This window comes from Myxine glutinosa, chromosome 11 (assembly GCF_964187855.1).
Source record: "Myxine glutinosa chromosome 11, kmMyxGlut1.1, whole genome shotgun sequence".
In the NCBI taxonomy this organism is placed as follows: domain Eukaryota; kingdom Metazoa; phylum Chordata; class Myxini; order Myxiniformes; family Myxinidae; genus Myxine; species Myxine glutinosa.
Genome location: NC_136271.1, coordinates 136,691,824 through 136,710,000, shown reverse-complemented (window position 1 = coordinate 136,710,000; position 18,177 = coordinate 136,691,824). Strand labels below are relative to the sequence as shown.

General features: G+C 39.9%; 1 protein-coding gene across 3 annotated transcripts in view; it reads right to left on the bottom strand.

The window, feature by feature from the left end:
- ASXL2 (ASXL transcriptional regulator 2) overlaps positions 1–18,177 on the bottom strand; it is a 121,767-nt gene that overhangs the window by 10,707 nt on the left and 92,883 nt on the right. For all 3 annotated transcript variants that reach the window (XM_068130963.2, XM_068130964.2, XM_068130961.2), the window contains 3 exons: positions 7,842–8,005; positions 3,304–3,400; positions 2,218–2,323 (listed from right to left, as the gene is read on the bottom strand). In XM_068130963.2, coding sequence (XP_067987064.2) covers positions 2,218–2,323; positions 3,304–3,400; positions 7,842–8,005 — 367 coding nt within the window. The remainder of the gene's footprint in view (positions 1–2,217; positions 2,324–3,303; positions 3,401–7,841; positions 8,006–18,177) is intronic.

Here is an 18,177-nt window from a genome sequence, read left to right as displayed (position 1 = left end):
GCAAATTAGGCTTGATTCATATTTCAGCCAAACAACAGACAATAATCAGTCCTTCAAATTATACCGAATATCACTGTGTCTTAAGAAAGAAATCCCACAACAATCACTGCCATGTTTACCGATTAACCAGATCCCAAACTATTAGCTTATAACCAAGCACGAAAACAAACCGAGTGTGTGTGCGCACCTGCAATGAGAAATGAGTAATAACTTGATGTGACTCACAGACTAACGGAACTTTCCTTGGATGTTTCACGTTGGGTGATGGGTGATGTTGAAGTTCTCCGAATGGCCTAACTTATTAACTGGATTTGTGAAAGTGACTACATGTACTAACCATTCTGTGTAAGAATTACTGAGAAATTTGATAACGGTGTTCAAAAGTTCACAGGATCATCAGCTGAATATGACATTATGAGGATTTTGGCCCATTTCAGTTCAGAACATCTTGGTGGGCTGGCAGGATAGATAGTCGAGAGGTACACACGCTCGCCTCTCAACCGTGCAACCTGAGTTTGAGTCTCGGCCCATCTATAAATTGTCATCCTGGTGTTTTGCAGGCATGGTGATTCATCAATGTGTATGCCGTTCATCAGATGGATGTTAAACTGGGCGTTCCGTTCCATCTGCCGGCATTAGTTGGTGGAAGGTGTCTTTTGTGAAGAGTAGGTGAGCTATTGACAGCACCATGAACAAATTGCATAATCCTGATCTAACCTACAGAGGGTGCTGCACCAGCGACACAGCTGCACCCCAATAAAACGATGTACCCGCAGCCATGTGCAGTGCATACGAAAGAAGAAGAAAAGAAAATTATATCGGTCTAAATGAGATGTCAGGGAAAAGCAGAAATACTTGTTGTGCCTGGGTCTGACAAACAAGGAATTTCCATTGGATAGAAAGAGAAGCAGACACCGTACTACATACACAATCTTCCTGTTCTAAGCATCAGGGCAGATTTCATTACTCCCATTACAAATGCAGAAATGAGAGCGGGGTTTGGGTCATGTAAAATGATGTGCATGCATTTAGAATCAATATGAAAATCTTGCTCATTACAGCATTAGCGTTTTTTCAAAGCCCACCTAAGCCCCTCCCTCTCTCCCCACCACCCCAAGCCTACCTTCTTCCAAATTTACAGTTTTTCCTTCCTGAGAGTTTGCTTCTGTATCCATCTTGTCCACCCCAGTGGAAGAAGGGGGAGAGGTTCTCGCTGGGTTGTGATTCATAAGGGAAAAATCGAAGCAAACCGCGAAGAATGGCGAAGCAAACCGAGAAAACACCCACAAAAAACTGCAAATGTCAAATGGCATGATGGGGGATGGTTTACGCGCATGTACGGCTGTTTTATGCATGCTGTGAGGAGTGGAAGATGCTTTTAGAATTGTTATGTGCACAGCTGGTGGGAAATGGTTTTTGCATGGCTAGAAGTGGTCTTATGCGTGACATGTGGACGATGCTTTTAGAAGTGATGTGCGCATACGAACACAAATGTACATGATTACAGTTTTCATTAAATGCTTACAAATAAAATTCCAAAAGGTTATTTTAGATTTCCACATTTTAGAAAAAGGAAAAAAAATTCCACAAGAATTTCATTTTATTTTAGATTCAAAATAAAAGTTCATTTTTCCTTGCGTTCCATGAGCCAGCCTCGCTGACCGGTGCAACATTTACACCATATTACAGGGGAAAGAGTTACACATTGACCGTGTGCAGACTAAAGGAATCATGAGACTTAAAACTAAACAATCAATATATAAATAATCACTCATGTTTCCCAATCAAAAATAAATGATAAAACTATTATTTAAGAAACCAAGGAAGCCCACTGCCCTGTCATATCCCATCGATAAACCCTCTTCCCCCTCCCCCTCCTCCTCCTCTCCGTGCGGAGAGTTTCCAATCATATCTGTGAACCAGGCTTTTTCCAAGCAGCAAGTACTAAACATTAACCTGAGATCCCTACCCATCGGTGAAAAGGGATAATCAATCAGGCACAAACTAAGTCCGTGGGTGGGTGGGGAATTGTTTGTGCTCCCGTGAAAAACCACGAATATGTGGGGTACAGGGCCACGAATGTAGAAGCAGGTCACATTTTACCAACCGTGAATACGATGGAACCCGCGAATGATGGGACGGCGAATGTCGGGGTCTGACTGTACTGTATTTTCATCTCTGCAAGAAAAGTGTGTCAATATCAGGAGGCAAGTGTACCTCTCTCCACAATAGACTTCAAAGAAACATTCTTTCCATTGCTGCATGCGTTTCTCCTTCTCTTGCTCCTGTCGTATGCGCAGCTGCATCTCAGGGGTGAACTCTCCTGTGGGAATAGTGTTGATAATATCAATTCCTTATGCTCCTTTATACCATATTTTGTGTAACTTTTTCCCCCTTTAAGAAATGATCCTGCACCTTACTTTGATTCCATGAACCATACTCTTTACAGAGCGATGGTGCTGCCAAAGCAGTTTCCTGGCAAGTAAACTTAGTTTGGCAAGTTACACTGGGTAGTTTGCCATTGCCTTCCCAGTGTCGCTTGTCCGTGCTCTATCCTTTTAAATGCTGAGCATAAAGCAAGAAAGCAGCACGCGCCATTTTAAAAGGCCTTTGGTATGGCTCAGCCGGGGTTTGAACCACCGACCTCTCAGTCTCAGAGCAGGTGCTCTAACAATTACACCACCGAGTCTGATTGCACCTTCCTTATCCCTCCCAAAAAACAGTGTGACCCTCAGAATCATCTACCATAGGTCATACTCCACATGGTGCTACCCCATTGCAACAAGTTCAATTTGTTCCACTCTATCTCTGTTAGATCTACTTGACTTGAAATATTGCTAGTTCTGTAATGGACTGTTAAAACTTGTGAGATGTTGGTGCTTCAGCATGGCAAATCATACACAGTACTGCTTGCGTGATCACTTAACACCACTCAAGGGCTTATAACCTAACACATCGATCCGAGCAGGCTGACATGGACCCAGCCCTCTCGACCCAGCCTTGCCTCCCACACCCAAGCAACACCACCACCAACATATTTGTAAGTACAGATTCAGCTAACTAGGACTCAAATAAAAGACCATCCAATGGGCCTCAGACAAACAATGAGCTGGCCTTGACTCACACTTTCCTAAGGAAGCTGATATATTTGTTGATAGAGCTACACTAACACCTTGTTGGTAAGTGTGGTTAAGTGGAAATATATTTGTGCTCAACTTCCACCACTTCTATTTATTCTTCAATATTCTGAGTGTTGAAATGCCCAAAATATCCAACTGCAGCCATGTTTCTGACTCCACTTACCCTCTGCCAGTCTTTCCTTCCATTCTTGTGCCGCCAGTGTGAAGAACTCGTTGTTAAGGGCTGAGGCATTGGCTCGGAGTAGCCCGTCGGTCCCAATCTGCCACAATAGGCATTGGACAGATGCAGCCAGTATTCATCAGTCATTTTACAGATTCATCAATCAAGAAAGCATACCATCAATTCATACAAGAAACAGTTGTATTCCATCTTAATTAATGCATTTCAATTCTTATATAATGAACAGCAAAATGCAGGCTTTTTATTCTTTTCAAAATAGATTGAGCTATTCTGGAGAAAATACAGAAGCTCTCTATGTCCCGTTCATTTTCTTTATGTAAATGTTTATCGTATAGCGCTGCAACAGGTGGGAGAGGGTATTACATCTCCCCACCCTTTACAGTACAGTATTGATGTCCCAACATTTTCCAGTGTAGTGAGGGGTTTTGAATTACACAGCGAGAGGTATTTTGGAAAGTTATTTTGAATTACACGTTTGAATAAGAATAACAACACAATCTCCCTGGCTGCTCCCAGAGGGAGCAGGTGCTTCTAGTAACGTGAAATGTATATAAATGAATAGAAAAATTATGCGTCACAGATAACCAGTCTGCAGAGATAGTTTCAAGTTTATAATGGAGTCTTCTTCTTCTTCATACGTATGCAGCACAAGGCTGCAGGGTAGCATCAATGGCTGAAGGCACAATGCCCTCTGCTGGTTCGGGCAGGAATTTGGGATTTGGTCAGTTTGCCAGGGATAGCTTGTCTACTCTTTGCGAAGGACACCATGGGATCTTTAACGTCCACCAACTAATGCCTACAGAAGGGATTCCCGTTTAATGTCCATTTGAAAGACAACACACCCCACCTGTGAAACACTGGGATCACCCTGCCTGTGAAACACTGGGATCACCCTGCCTGTGAAACACTGGGATCACCCTGCCTGTGAAACACTGGGATCACCCTGCCTGTGAAACACTGGGATCACCCTGCCTGTGAAACACTGGGATCACCCTGCCTGTGAAACACTGGGATCACCCTGCCTGTGAAACACTGGGATCACCCTGCCTGTGAAACACTGGGATCACCCTGCCTGTGAAACACTGGGATCACCCTGCCTGTGAAACACTGGGATCACCCTGCCTGTGAAACACTGGGATCACCCTGCCTGTGAAACACTGGGATCACCCTGCCTGTGAAACACTGGGATCACCCTGCCTGTGAAACACTGGGATCACCCTGCCTGTGAAACACTGGGATCACCCTGCCTGTGAAACACTGGGATCACCCTGCCTGTGAAACACTGGGATCACCCTGCCTGTGAAACACTGGGATCACCCTGCCTGTGAAACACTGGGATCACCCTGCCTGTGAAACACTGGGATCACCCTGCCGGTGAAACACTGAGATCACCCTGCCTGTGAAACACTGGGATCACCCTGCCTCACCCTGATCACACGGTCTTCAAGCAGCCATCAATCATCTGGATTGGTCTCCCATCTCTACCGCCTCTGACATCAACTCAACCTGGGAATTCTTCCAAAGTAAATTGCTCTCTCTCATGCACAGATTTATCCCATCTCGTCTTCAGTTGTCATACCCTTCCTCCCGTCCATGGTACACGGAATCTTGTGGTGAGGCTAATGCCCAGAAACAACTTGCTTTCGTCTCCTGGAAAGCAAATCCAACGGAAGGAAATCTCATTTCCTTTCACAAAGCCCGAAACAAGTGTGTGTCCACCCTCAGGAGAGCCAGGAAACAATATCTCTCCGTTCTCAGGACCGAACTCTTATCTGTCTCCCTCTTCCAAATCCTGGTGGCGTCTGGTCAAATCTGTTTCTGGTGTTTGTTCCCCCTCCATCCCCTCCCTCACCTCAAATGGCCACACGGCTGACTCCGCACGTGAAAAAGCTGAATGCCTCAACTCTGTGTTTGCCTCTAAATCTTGTGTCCCAAACCCATCCCTCTCTGTACCCACCGTACCCAGTCGTACCCAGCTGCTCCTGGACTCTGTGTCCTTTCCTCCTGACAAGGTGGAAAAGTTTCTGTCAACCCTCGACTCAGATTCTGCAACTGGACCTGATGGCATCAGCCCACGGGTCCTAAAATCCTGTTCTTCCGCTCTTTCACTCCCTCTCTCTGTTTTCTTCACCCTCTCTTTTGCTCAAGGTCATCTTCCATCTGCTTGGAAATCTGCCAACATCACCGCTTTGCACAAAAAAGGTGCAAAAACAGATCCCAGCAACTACAGACCAATCAGCCTTCTCCCAATTATCAGCAAAGTCATGGAATCCATCATTGCTTCAGATATGAAATCTTTCCTCTTCTCCAATGGCTTGATCTCTGATCATCAATTTGGTTTCAGACCTGGACACTCTACTCTGGACATGCTGCTTCTGCTTTCACAACAATGGATGGAGGTCCTCAATGCCAAACAGGAAATTAGAGCAGTCTCCCTTGACATATCACATGCCTTCGATACGGTCTGGCACCCCGCTCTGCTCACCAAACTCTCCTCTTTTGGTATCCATGGAAATCTCCACGCAGGGCTGGCGGACTTCCTCTCTAGTCGTAGTCAACGTGTGGCCCTGAATGGGTTTCTCTCATCTCCTCTTCCTGTTCAGGCTGGAGTTCCCCAAGGCAGTGTTCTGGGCCCTGTGCTTTTTCTGGTCTTCATCAATGATCTCCCTGAGTCTCTTGAAAATCCTCTCTATCTCTTTGCTGATGACTTACTCTCTGTCGCTCCATTCTTCATCACTCAGATCGGCAGTCTGCAGCCTCCTCACTCTCTGCAGACCTGGACAAAATCACAGACTGGGCAAACAAGTGGAACATGTCTTTCAATCCTGACAAATCTCACACTCTTACGATGTCTCTCCGAAAAGACCGACTGGACAACCCTCCTATCCACTTTCTGAATAATCCTCTCCAAGAAGTTCTGTCACTCAAGCTTTTGTGTCTCACTATCTGCCATGATCTTTCCTGGGAAAACCACATTTCAAATCTGGCCTCCAAAGCCAGTCGCCGACTGGGCATCCTCCGTCGTGCGAAGTCCTTCCTTGGCACACCTGAGCTCGTCACCACATACAAGGCTTTCATCCGCAGCTCAATAGAATACTGCTCTCCCCTCTGGGCTGGTGCTCCTGCCTCACACCTAGCCCGTCTTCACGCTGTTGAAACCAAAGCATTCAGAATCATTGGAATCTCCCGCGATGAAGCTAACTCCAAGGGCCTCTCACTCACTCACCGCAGGCAGGTTGGTGGTCTTTCCGTCTTCTACCGACTCCTCTCTGGCCTTGCCCCCCAGCTCTCTCTGGGCTCTGTCCTGCAAATATTCCTACACGTCGCACAAGATCTGCCTGCAACCCTCTTATGGTTAAACTGCTAAAATCAAGACTCTCTGCTCACCTTCACTCCTTCATTCCTCTTTTCTCCCGCCTCTGGAACAAACTCCCTCACTCTCTTCAATCCCACTCCACCCTCCAGGTCTTTAAAACAGCTGTTCACCACCATCTCTTATCTTCCCCCATCCAAAACCTTGATCTTTTCTACCCCCGCTAATTTCACCCCAATTCCACTTTTTTTAAATACCAACTTCTGTCCTGGAAGTCCTTGGTGTCCTTGTGTTTTATACTTCTCCCTCCACCCCCTCCCTCCCCCCCCTCACCCTCCCCGCCCCCCCTTCCCACGCCTCCTCCCCCCAAGCCCTCTCCCTTCCACACATCTCCCTGCTCTCAAATGTTGTGTTTGTGTGCTTCCCCTTCTCTCCCCATCTTGTCTTCCGCTCCCTCTTTTTATATATTTTGTTTGTCTGGTTGATTTGTTTGTGAAGTAAATGTTAGCTCTTTCACGAGCCTCGATTCAGTGTACAAAAAAAAAAAAAAAAAAAAAACCCTGCCTGTGAAACACTGGGACCACCCTGCCTGTGAAACACTGGGATGACAGTTTATTGCTGGGTCGGGATTCCAACCCAGACTAGACAGCTTCGAGGTGAGTGCGCACACCTCTTGGCCATCCTGTCATCCCTCCAATTGAGTTAACAGTCAGGAAGGAGCCAAATGTGATTAAACTGCATTTATAGACGCTTAACAGCTTGTTTGTTGTATCTACTGGAAGTGTTACTGCAAATAAATTTCAAATTGTTAAACAGCATCTTCCATAGTTTGCTGACTAACACCTACTTCAAATAAAAAGTCTGCACTTTGCCTGCCAAATCCACCATTACACTGTATATAACCACCTCTACAATATGCATATGTCCAACAACCCATATTTAATCAAGACTGCGTGCCAACGTCCCCTAAAAAAACAACAAACACCACACACCCACACACCCACACACACACACACACACACACACACACACACACACACACACACACACACACACACACACACACACACCCACACACCCACACACACACACACACACACACACACACACACACACACACACACACACACACACACACAAACACACACACACACACACACACCTCCAATGACGTCTACCTATGCTACGAAATTTTATTCTCTCTCACCTGCCTGTCGACCTCAGGCAGCAGTGCAAGGAGCTGACACTGAGTGCCGAATGGAAGCACCGACAGAGTGTGCTTGTTGATGAGTGCACGCAGGTTTGTGTTCACCAGAATAGAATCAGGTGTTTCTACGTCTATATCACCCTCACGTGCATGCCGCAACTGTCCTGTTTGTCAACAAATAAACATGTCCTCAAACAATAACAAAATGTCTCCTGTGCACAATTTTTCAAATACTGTATTGCACAAAATCCAATTTAACACAGTTATTATTAGGAAGAGCAATTCAATCAAAACTCACAAAAAAACCTCAATGTACACCAGTTTATAAACTTCCCAAGGGGAAGGACATCACATGACTAAACTAGAGAGTTCATAGAACACAATACCTTGCGCAGTGTTCAAGCCTAAAGTTCAATTTCCTGTGGCAGCCTCTTCTTCACCCTCTCACATGCCACACCCTCTCATGCTATATCTAATACCTGTATATAAATAAGAAAGTTTGTTTGTTTGTTCATTTATGCATTCGTTTAAGCACGAGCCAATGCAACCAAACTTTGCATGGCCTACTCTTTCATCCAGAGGAAGGTGGAGGGTTATGTTTGGATTAAAAAAAAAAAAATCATCAAATCATTGGCCTTCAGACCTCGACCAGGTCATGTACTAATACACTGCCTGTGTTTTTTCCCCCAGGAGTGAACGAATAATGTGTTTTGTTGACGTTGTATATTGTGATTTGTTGTCAACAACACAAATTTTATCATTATAGTGCTTACACATGCAACTATTATTTAAAATATTGCTTCACACAGGTTTATTATCACATTTCCGTGTTCAGGGATCGAGTGACTGTTTCTCACACAATGCCGCGATCGAATAATATGTATTATTTAGATCACATGGATGCATGCTGATGAAAGAATCTGTGTTCCTTTGGTGAGGTTCTCCACCACCTCTAAACCTCTCAGTCTCTGTACGATCCGTGCTGTGGCTTTTTAAACTTTCATCTACCGCGTCACAAAAATCAGCACGGTAAATCTGTCTGTTGATTTTTAAGCACTGGGAACGCTTCAATATTTGGCTGTCTTTCCGTCCATCCATCTGTCAAAAATGAAGGAGAACCTTTCTAATCGAACGTGTTTAATTCTAAAGAGTTTTAAAAGGGTTCTAAATTGTAATTATAGAGAGTTCTAAAGGGTCCTAAAGAGTGATTCTAAAGGGTTCTAAAGAGAATTCTAATGGGTTTTAAAGAGTAATTCTAATGGGTTCTAAAGAGTAATTCTAATGGGTTCTAAAGAGTAATTCTAATGGGTTCTAAAGAGTAATTCCAATGGGTTCTAAAGAGTAATTCCAATGGGTTCTAAAGAGTAATTATAAAGGGTTCTAAAGAGTAATTATAAAGGGTTTTAAAGAGTAATTATAATGGGTTCTAAAGAGTAATTCTAATGGGTTCTAAAGAGTAATTCTAATGGGTTCTAAAGAGTAATTCTAATGGGTTTTAAAGAGTATTTCTAATGTGTTCTAAAGAGTAATTCTAATGGGTTCTAAAGAGTAATTCTAATGGGTTCTAAAGAGTAATTCTAATGGGTTCTAAAGAGTAATTCTATTGGGTTCTAAAGAGTAATTCTAATGGGTTCTAAAGAGTAATTCCAATGGGTTCTAAAGAGTAATTCCAATGGGTTCTAAAGAGTAATTCTAATGGGTTCTAAAGAGGCTTTCTAATGGGTTCGAAAGAGTAATTCTAATGGGTTCTAAAGAGTAATTCTAATGGGTTCTAAAGAGTAATTCTAATGGGTTCTAAAGAGTAATTCTAATGGGTTCTAAAGAGTAATTATAATGGGTTCTAAAGAGTAATTCTAATGGGTTCTAAAGAGTAATTCTAATGGGTTCTAAAGAGTAATTCCAATGGGTTCTAAAGAGTAATTCCAATGGGTTCTAAAGAGTAATTATAAAGGGTTTTAAAGAGTAATTATAATGGGTTCTAAAGAGGCTTTCTAATGGGTTCGAAAGAGTAATTCTAATGGGTTCTAAAGAGTAATTCTAATGGGTTCTAAAGAGTAATTCTAATGGGTTTTAAAGAGTATTTCTAATGTGTTCTAAAGAGTAATTCTAATGGGTTCTAAAGAGTAATTCTAATGGGTTCTAAAGAGTAATTCTAATGGGTTCTAAAGAGTAATTCTATTGGGTTCTAAAGAGTAATTCTAATGGGTTCTAAAGAGTAATTCCAATGGGTTCTAAAGAGTAATTCCAATGGGTTCTAAAGAGTAATTCTAATGGGTTCTAAAGAGGCTTTCTAATGGGTTCGAAAGAGTAATTCTAATGGGTTCTAAAGAGTAATTCTAATGGGTTCTAAAGAGTAATTCTAATGGGTTCTAAAGAGTAATTCTAATGGATTCTAAAGAGTAATTCCAATGGGTTCTAAAGAGTAATTCCAATGGGTTCTAAAGAGTAATTATAAAGGGTTTTAAAGAGTAATTATAATGGGTTCTAAAGAGTAATTCTAATGGGTTCTAAAGAGTAATTCTAATGGGTTCTAAAGAGTAATTCTAATGGGTTTTAAAGAGTATTTCTAATGTGTTCTAAAGAGTAATTCTAATGGGTTCTAAAGAGTAATTCTAATGGGTTCTAAAGAGTAATTCTAATGGGTTCTAAAGAGTAATTCTATTGGGTTCTAAAGAGTAATTCTAATGGGTTCTAAAGAGTAATTCCAATGGGTTCTAAAGAGTAATTCCAATGGGTTCTAAAGAGTAATTCTAATGGGTTCTAAAGAGGCTTTCTAATGGGTTCGAAAGAGTAATTCTAATGGGTTCTAAAGAGTAATTCTAATGGGTTCTAAAGAGTAATTCTAATGGGTTCTAAAGAGTAATTCTAATGGGTTCTAAAGAGTAATTCCAATGGGTTCTAAAGAGTAATTCTAATGTGTTCTAAAGAGTAATTCTCATGGGTTCTAAAGAGTATTTCTAATGGGTTCTAAAGAGTAATTCTATTGGGTTCTAAAGAGTAATTTCAATGGGTTCTAAAGAGCAATTCCAATGGGTTCTAAAGAGTAATCCTAATGGGTTCTAAAGAGTAATTCCAATGGGTTCTAAAGAGCAATTCCAATGGGTTCTAAAGAGTAATCCTAATGGGTTCTAAAGAGTAATTCTAATGGGTTCTAAAGAGTAATTCCAATGTGTTCGAAAGAGTAATTATAATGGGTTCTAAAGAGTAATTCCAATGGGTTCTAAAGAGTAATTCCAATGGGTTCTAAAGAGTAATTCTATTGGGTTCTAAAGAGTAATTCCAATGGGTTCTAAAGAGTAATTCCAATGGGTTCTAAAGAGTAATTCTATTGGGTTCTAAAGAGTAATTCTATTGGGTTCTAAAGAGTAATTCAAATGTGTTCGAAAGAGTAATTCTAATGGGTTCGAAAGAGTAATTCTATTGGGTTCTAAAGAGTAATTCTAATGGGTTCTAAAGAGTAATTCCAATGGGTTCTAAAGAGTAATTCCAATGGGTTCTAAAGAGTAATTCTATTGGGTTTAAAGAGTAATTCCAATGGGTTCTAAAGAGTAATTCCAATGGGTTCTAAAGAGTAATTCTATTGGGTTCTAAAGAGTAATTCTAATGTGTTCTAAAGAGTAATTCTCATGAGTTCTAAAGAGTAATTCTAATGGGTTCGAAAGAGTAATTCTATTGGGTTCTAAAGAGTAATTCTAATGGGTTCTAAAGAGTAATTCCAATGGGTTCTAAAGAGTAATTCCAATGGGTTCTAAAGAGTAATTCTAATGGGTTCTAAAGAGGATTTCTAATGGGTTCGAAAGAGTAATTCTAATGGGTTCTAAAGAGTAATTCTAATGGGTTCTAAAGAGTAATTATAATGGGTTCTAAAGAGTAATTCCAATGGGTTCTAAAGAGTAATTCTATTGGGTTCTAAAGAGTAATTCTAATGTGTTCTAAAGAGTAATTCTCATGAGTTCTAAAGAGTAATTCTAATGGGTTCTAAAGAGTATTTCTAATGGGTTCTAAAGAGTAATTATATTGGGTTCTAAAGAGTAATTCCAATGGGTTCTAAAGAGCAATTCCAATGGGTTCTAAAGAGTAATCCTAATGGGTTCTAAAGAGTAATTCTAATGGGTTCTAAAGAGTAATTCTAATGGGTTCTAAAGAGTAATTCCAATGGGTTCTAAAGAGTAATTCCAATGTGTTCGAAAGAGTAATTCTAATGGGTTCTAAAGAGTAATTCTAATGGGTTCTAAAGAGTAATTCTAATGGGTTCTAAAGAGTAATTCTAATGGGTTCTAAAAAGTAATTCTAATGGGTTCTAAATAGTAATTCTAATGGGTCCTAAAGAGTAATTCTAATGGGTTCTAAAGAGTAATTCTAATGGGTTCTAAAGAGTAATTCTAATGTGTTCTAAAGAGTAATTCTAATGGGTTCTAAAGAGTAATTCTAATGTGTTCTAAAGAGTAATTCTAATGGGTTCTAAAGAGTAATTCTTATGTGTTCTAAAGAGTAATTCTAATGGGTTCTAAAGAGTAAGTCCAATGTGTTCTAAAGAGTAATTCTAATGGGTTCCAAAGAGTAATTCTCATGGGTTCAAAGAGTAATTCTCATGGGTTCTAAAGAGTCATTCTAATGGGTTCTAAAGAGTAATTCTCATGGATTCTAAAGAGCCATTCTTATGGGTTCTAAAGAGCAATTCTGTGTTCCAAAGAGTAATTCCAATGGGTTCTAAAGAGCAATTCTAATGGGTTCTAAAGAGTAATTCTCATGGGTTCAAAAGAGTAATTCTAATGGGTTCTAAAGAGTAATTCTAATGGGTTCTAAAGAGTAATTATAATGGGTTATAAAGAGTAATTCCAATGGGTTCTAAAGAGTAATTATAATGGGTTCTAAAGAGGATTTCTAATGGGTTCTAAAGAGTAATTATCATGGGTTATAAAGAGTAATTCTAATGGGTTCTAAAGAGTAATTCCAATGGGTTCTAAAGAGTAATTCTAACGTGTTCTAAAGAGGATTTCTAATGGGTTCGAAAGAGTAATTCTAATGGGTTCTAAAGAGTAATTCTAATGGGTTCTAAAGAGTAATTCTAATGGGTTCTAAAGAGTAATTCTAAGGTTTCTAAAGAGTAATTCTAATGGGTTCTAAAGAGTAATTCTAATGGGTTCTAAAGAGGATTTCTAATGGGTTCTAAAGAGTAATTCTCATGGGTTCAAAGAGTAATTCTCATGGGTTCTAAAGAGTAATTATAATGGGTTCTAAAGAGGATTTCTAATGGGTTCTAAAGAGTAATTCTCATGGGTTCAAAGAGTAATTCTTATGGGTTATAAAGAGTAATTCCAATGGGTTCCAAAGAGTAATTCCAATGGGTTCTAAAGAGCAATTCTAATGGGTTCTAAAGAGTAATTCTCATGGGTTCAAAAGAGTAATTCTAATGGATTCTAAAGAGTAATTCTAATGGGTTCTAAAGAGTAATTCTAATGGGTTCTAAAGAGTAATTCTAATGGGTTCTAAAGAGTAATTCTAATGGGTTATAAAGAGTAATTCCAATGGGTTCTAAAGAGTAATTATAATGGGTTCTAAAGAGGCTTTCTAATGGGTTCTAAAAAGTAATTCTAATGGGTTCTAAAGAGTAATTCTAATGGGTTCTAAAGAGTAATTCCAATGGGTTCTAAAGAGTAATTCTAATGTGTTCTAAAGAGGATTTCTAATGGGTTCGAAAGAGTAATTCTAAAGGGTTCTAAAGAGTAATTCTAATGGGCTCTAAAGAGTAATTCTAATGGGTTCTAAAGAGTAATTCTAATGGGTTCTAAAGAGTAATTCTAATGGGTTCTAAAGAGTAATTCTAATGGGTTCTAAAGAGTAATTCTAATGGGTTCTAAAGAGGCTTTCTAATGGGTTCTAAAGAGTCATTCTAATGGGTTCTAAAGAGTAATTCCAATGTGTTCGAAAGAGTAATTCTAATGGGTTCTAAAGAGTAATTCCAATGTGTTCGAAAGAGTAATTCCAATGGGTTCTAAGGAGTAATTCTAATGGGTTCTAAAGAGTAATTCTAATGGGTTCTAAAGAGTAATTCTAATGGGTTCTAAAGAGTAATTCCAATGGGTTCTAAAGAGTAATTCCAATGTGTTCGAAAGAGTAATTCTAATGGGTTCTAAAGAGTAATTCTAATGGGTTCTAAAGAGTAATTCCAATGTGTTCGAAAGAGTAATTCTAATGGGTTCCAAAGAGTAATTCTAATGGGTTCTAAAGAGTAATTCTAATGGGTTCTAAAGAGTAATTCTAATGGGTTCTAAAGAGTAATTCTAATGGGTTCTAAAGAGTAATTGTATTGGGTTCTAAAGAGTAATTCTCATGGGATCTAAAGAGTAATTCCAATGTGTTCGAAAGAGTAATTCTAATGGGTTCTAAAGAATAATTCCAATGTGTTCGAAAGAGTAATTCTAATGGGTTCTAAAGAGTAATTCTAATGGGTTCTAAAGAGTAATTATAATGGGTTCCAAAGAGTAATTCTAATGGGTTCTAAAGAGTAATTCTAATGGGTTCTAAAGAGTAATTCTAATGGGTTCTAAAGAGTAATTCAAATGTGTTCGAAAGAGTAATTCTAATGGGTTCTAAAGAGTAATTCCAATGTGTTCGAAAGAGTAATTATAATGGGTTCTAAAGAGTAATTCTAATGGGTTCTAAAGAGTAATTCTAATGTGTTCAAAAGAGTAATTCTAATGGGTTCTAAAGAGTAATTCTAATGTGTTCTAAAGAGTAATTCTAATGGGTTCTAAAGAGTAATTCTAATGTGTTATAAAGAGTAATTCTAATGGGTTCTAAAGAGTAATTCCAATGTGTTCTAAAGAGTAATTCTAATGGGTTCCAAAGAGTAATTCTCATGGGTTCAAAGAGTAATTCTCATGGGTTCTAAAGAGTCATTCTAATGGGTTCTAAAGAGTAATTCTAATGGGTTCTAAAGAGTAATTCTAATGTGTTCTAAAGAGTAATTCTCATGGATTCTAAAGAGCAATTCTAATGGGTTCTAAAGAGCAATTCTGTGTTCCAAAGAGTAATTCCAATGGGTTCTAAAGAGCAATTCTAATGGGTTCTAAAGAGTCATTCTCATGGGTTCTAAAGAGTAATTCTCATGGGTTCTAAAGAGTAATTCTCATGGGTTCAAAAGAGTTATTCTAATGGATTCTAAAGAGTAATTCGAATGGGTTCTAAAGAGTAATTCTGTGTTCCAAAGAGTAATTCTAATGGGTTATAAAGAGTAATTCCAATGGGTTCTAAAGAGGATTTCTAATGGGTTCTAAAGAGGGTTTCTCATGGGTTATAAAGAGTAATTCTAATGGGTTCTAAAGAGTAATTCCAATGGGTTCTAAAGAGTAATTCTAATGTGTTCTAAAGAGGATTTCTAATGGGTTCGAAAGAGTAATTCTCATGGGTTCTAAAGAGTAATTCTAATGGGTTCTAAAGAGTAATTCTAATGGGTTCTAAAGAGTAATTCTAATGGGTTCTAAAGAGTAATTCGAATGGGTTCTAAAGAGTAATTCTAATGGGTTCTAAAGAGTAATTCCAATGGGTTCTAAAGAGTAATTCCAATGTGTTCGAAAGAGTAATTCTAATGGGTTCTAAAGAGTAATTCTAATGGGTTATAAAGAGTAATTCTAATGGGTTATAAAGAGTAATTTCAATGGGTTCTAAAGAGTAATTCTAATGGGTTCTAAAGAGGATTTCTAATGGGTTCTAAAGAGTAATTCTAATGTGTTCTAAAGAGTAATCCGAATGGGTTCTAAAGAGTAATCCTAATGGGTTCTAAAGAGTAATTCGCATGGGTTCTCAAGAATAATTATGTGTTCTAAAGAGTAATTCCAATGGGTTCTAAAGAGTAATTCTAATGGGTTATAAAGGGTATTTCTAAAGGGTAATTGTAAAGAGAAATTCTAATGCGTTCTAAAGGGTAATTAAAAAAGTAATTATAATGGGTTCTAAAGGGTAATTCTAAAGGGTAATTGGTAAAGGTTAATTCTAAAGGGTTTCGTTCGTTTCTTGGCTTTGCCTATTTCATCTTACTATAATTCACCAAATAGGCTGGTGTTGGGCTAGCGGCTAGGGTGCCAGCTTAGGATCCAAAGATCCTGGGTTCGAATCCCGGTCGATCGCTGAATTAACGCCAGGGGGGTTGACTCAGCCTGTCATCCTTCCGAGGTCGGCAAATTGAGTACCAGTTCACTGGTAATTCCCTGTTTGTCGTAAAAGGCGACAAAAAGGGTTGGTGGAAGGAAGGGCATCCGGCCGTAAAACATTGCTTCAAAAAGGGGACCAACAAAAACAACAACAACCACGGTGCCCGAAAAAGGCCAACCCCCGCTTTGCGGGGGAAAATGGCCTCTAAAGGTGTTTTTTTAAATTTTTTATAATTCACCAAATGTCCGTCTGTCCGTTCGTCTGTCCGTTCGTCTGTCCGTTCGTTCATTCGAAGGTACCGCAAAAACGGCTGAACCGATCGCAACGATATTTTGGGTGGGTAATCCTGGGATCTCCTGGAGTAAAATAGGCTATATTGTCTTTCCAATTTAAGCTTTGGCCTCCAGCATTTTCAGGTTTGTACTCCCGCATAATGTTATTTTCCCGAGTGCCGCACAAACGGCTGCACCGATCACTGCACGGCTGCACCGATCGGACTCGGTGACATCGCGCAAAGACCTTTTATAAGGAATTGAGATGAATCCCTGCTTGAGAGAATGCCAACCCCCTCCCCGCCATCACGGCCGTCTCTCCAACTCACAATCCCACGAGATATGCGGAAAGGACGACCGAAAACCAATAATCTTCTTTTTGATTCGTATATAAACATCATTAAAAGTAAATAATGACCTCGGCCAAAGTTCAAACAACGTGAGTTTAATCTCGACATGAGAGAATTCCACATAGCTTTTTGGGCGGTGTATAAGCCAACAGATCCGCTGGCTCCATCGATCTTGCCGAGGCCGTAACACCGATCAGCTCAAAATCCTTTTAACTGTTGACTTGGTAGTTTTTACAATGAAGGAAACATTAACAATGTTGTTAAAAGTTTATTTTGTGATTAAATTGTGATTGGAGTTATGTTGTTTGGAATGAAAAAAGCGATATCGAGTTCAAGTGAATGACGACATGCCGTGATGGTTTCTACTTTCTGAACGTGAACTTCGCGGATCGCCATATGCAGATTCCCTACGGACCCATGATCGATGTTTCTATACGTGAACGTACCCGTTTGTTTGCGAACGGGTACGTTTTTCATGGAAGTCCTTCACGAACTTGCTGTCCATGTTTGACGTGCGACTGAGGGTGCTACAGGAATGTGGAATTTATTGGTTTCATGCTTTAGCATTCACCGTATCTGCATTGCCTGTTTGCTTCTGGTCTCCCACCCGTGCGTGGCACACGGGTATCTCACTAGTATTAAAAATGCCACACTGAACAGCTTCCTTCAGACACGATTGCTATTTTTTTTAACTTTAAAAGAGAAACCCAAATGCTCAGACCACCTCGTCACTAATCTATCCCTTCATACCCTACAAAATAAATATAGTCTTCTTCACGATTAGCCACCGCCATATCCGTACTGTCTAGGGGTTTTATTGTGGTACAATTTAACTGAAACGGTGAATAATTTTCGAATTTCTTCAAATATGCCGGGTCAATGCGTCGTTGGTTTGAGTAATACAAACCGAGATGGTTTAATGCTACACAAATGGCCAAAAAGGGTTGCCAGAAATTGGATAATGTTTGTCCGAAATACCAGAGGGTGATTTGATTTGCTGGAAGGAAGAGATTTGCTGGAAGGAAGAAATTTGCTGGAAGGAAGAAATTTGCTGGAAGCAAGAGATTTCCTGGAAGGAAGAGATTTGCTGGAAGGGTCATTTAACTGATGTTCTGTGGAAGATGCAGTGCAAATACTTCATTACCTCACATGGAAAAGGGGTTGTAGAAAGGATCGGGGAATCTGGCAAGTCCCGTTTGAGGCCAATTATAATCAGCAGAGATGCAACGATAGCATAGATGCAACGATCGCTCACAAGCAGTAGAATTATTTTCTGCTGTGCAGCAAACAATTCCCATCGCAACACGTGCATAACACAGGGCATAAAATAACAGTCTTCCACAATCTACAGTAAAGAACCTTTGGGATAATGTTGAGGTGGTAAAACGCAACAGTAAAATTCATATTAGAAGAGTGATGGAAAGGAACTGAAGTTTGCTTACGTCCCAACCTAATTTGAAGGTAAATGCATGAGAATGGGGTATTGTCCAATATCGGGGTGAGAAATTTCCTCGAGAGGTGTGTGTTGGCTTGAATGTTAAAAAATAATTGTGTTGTGGT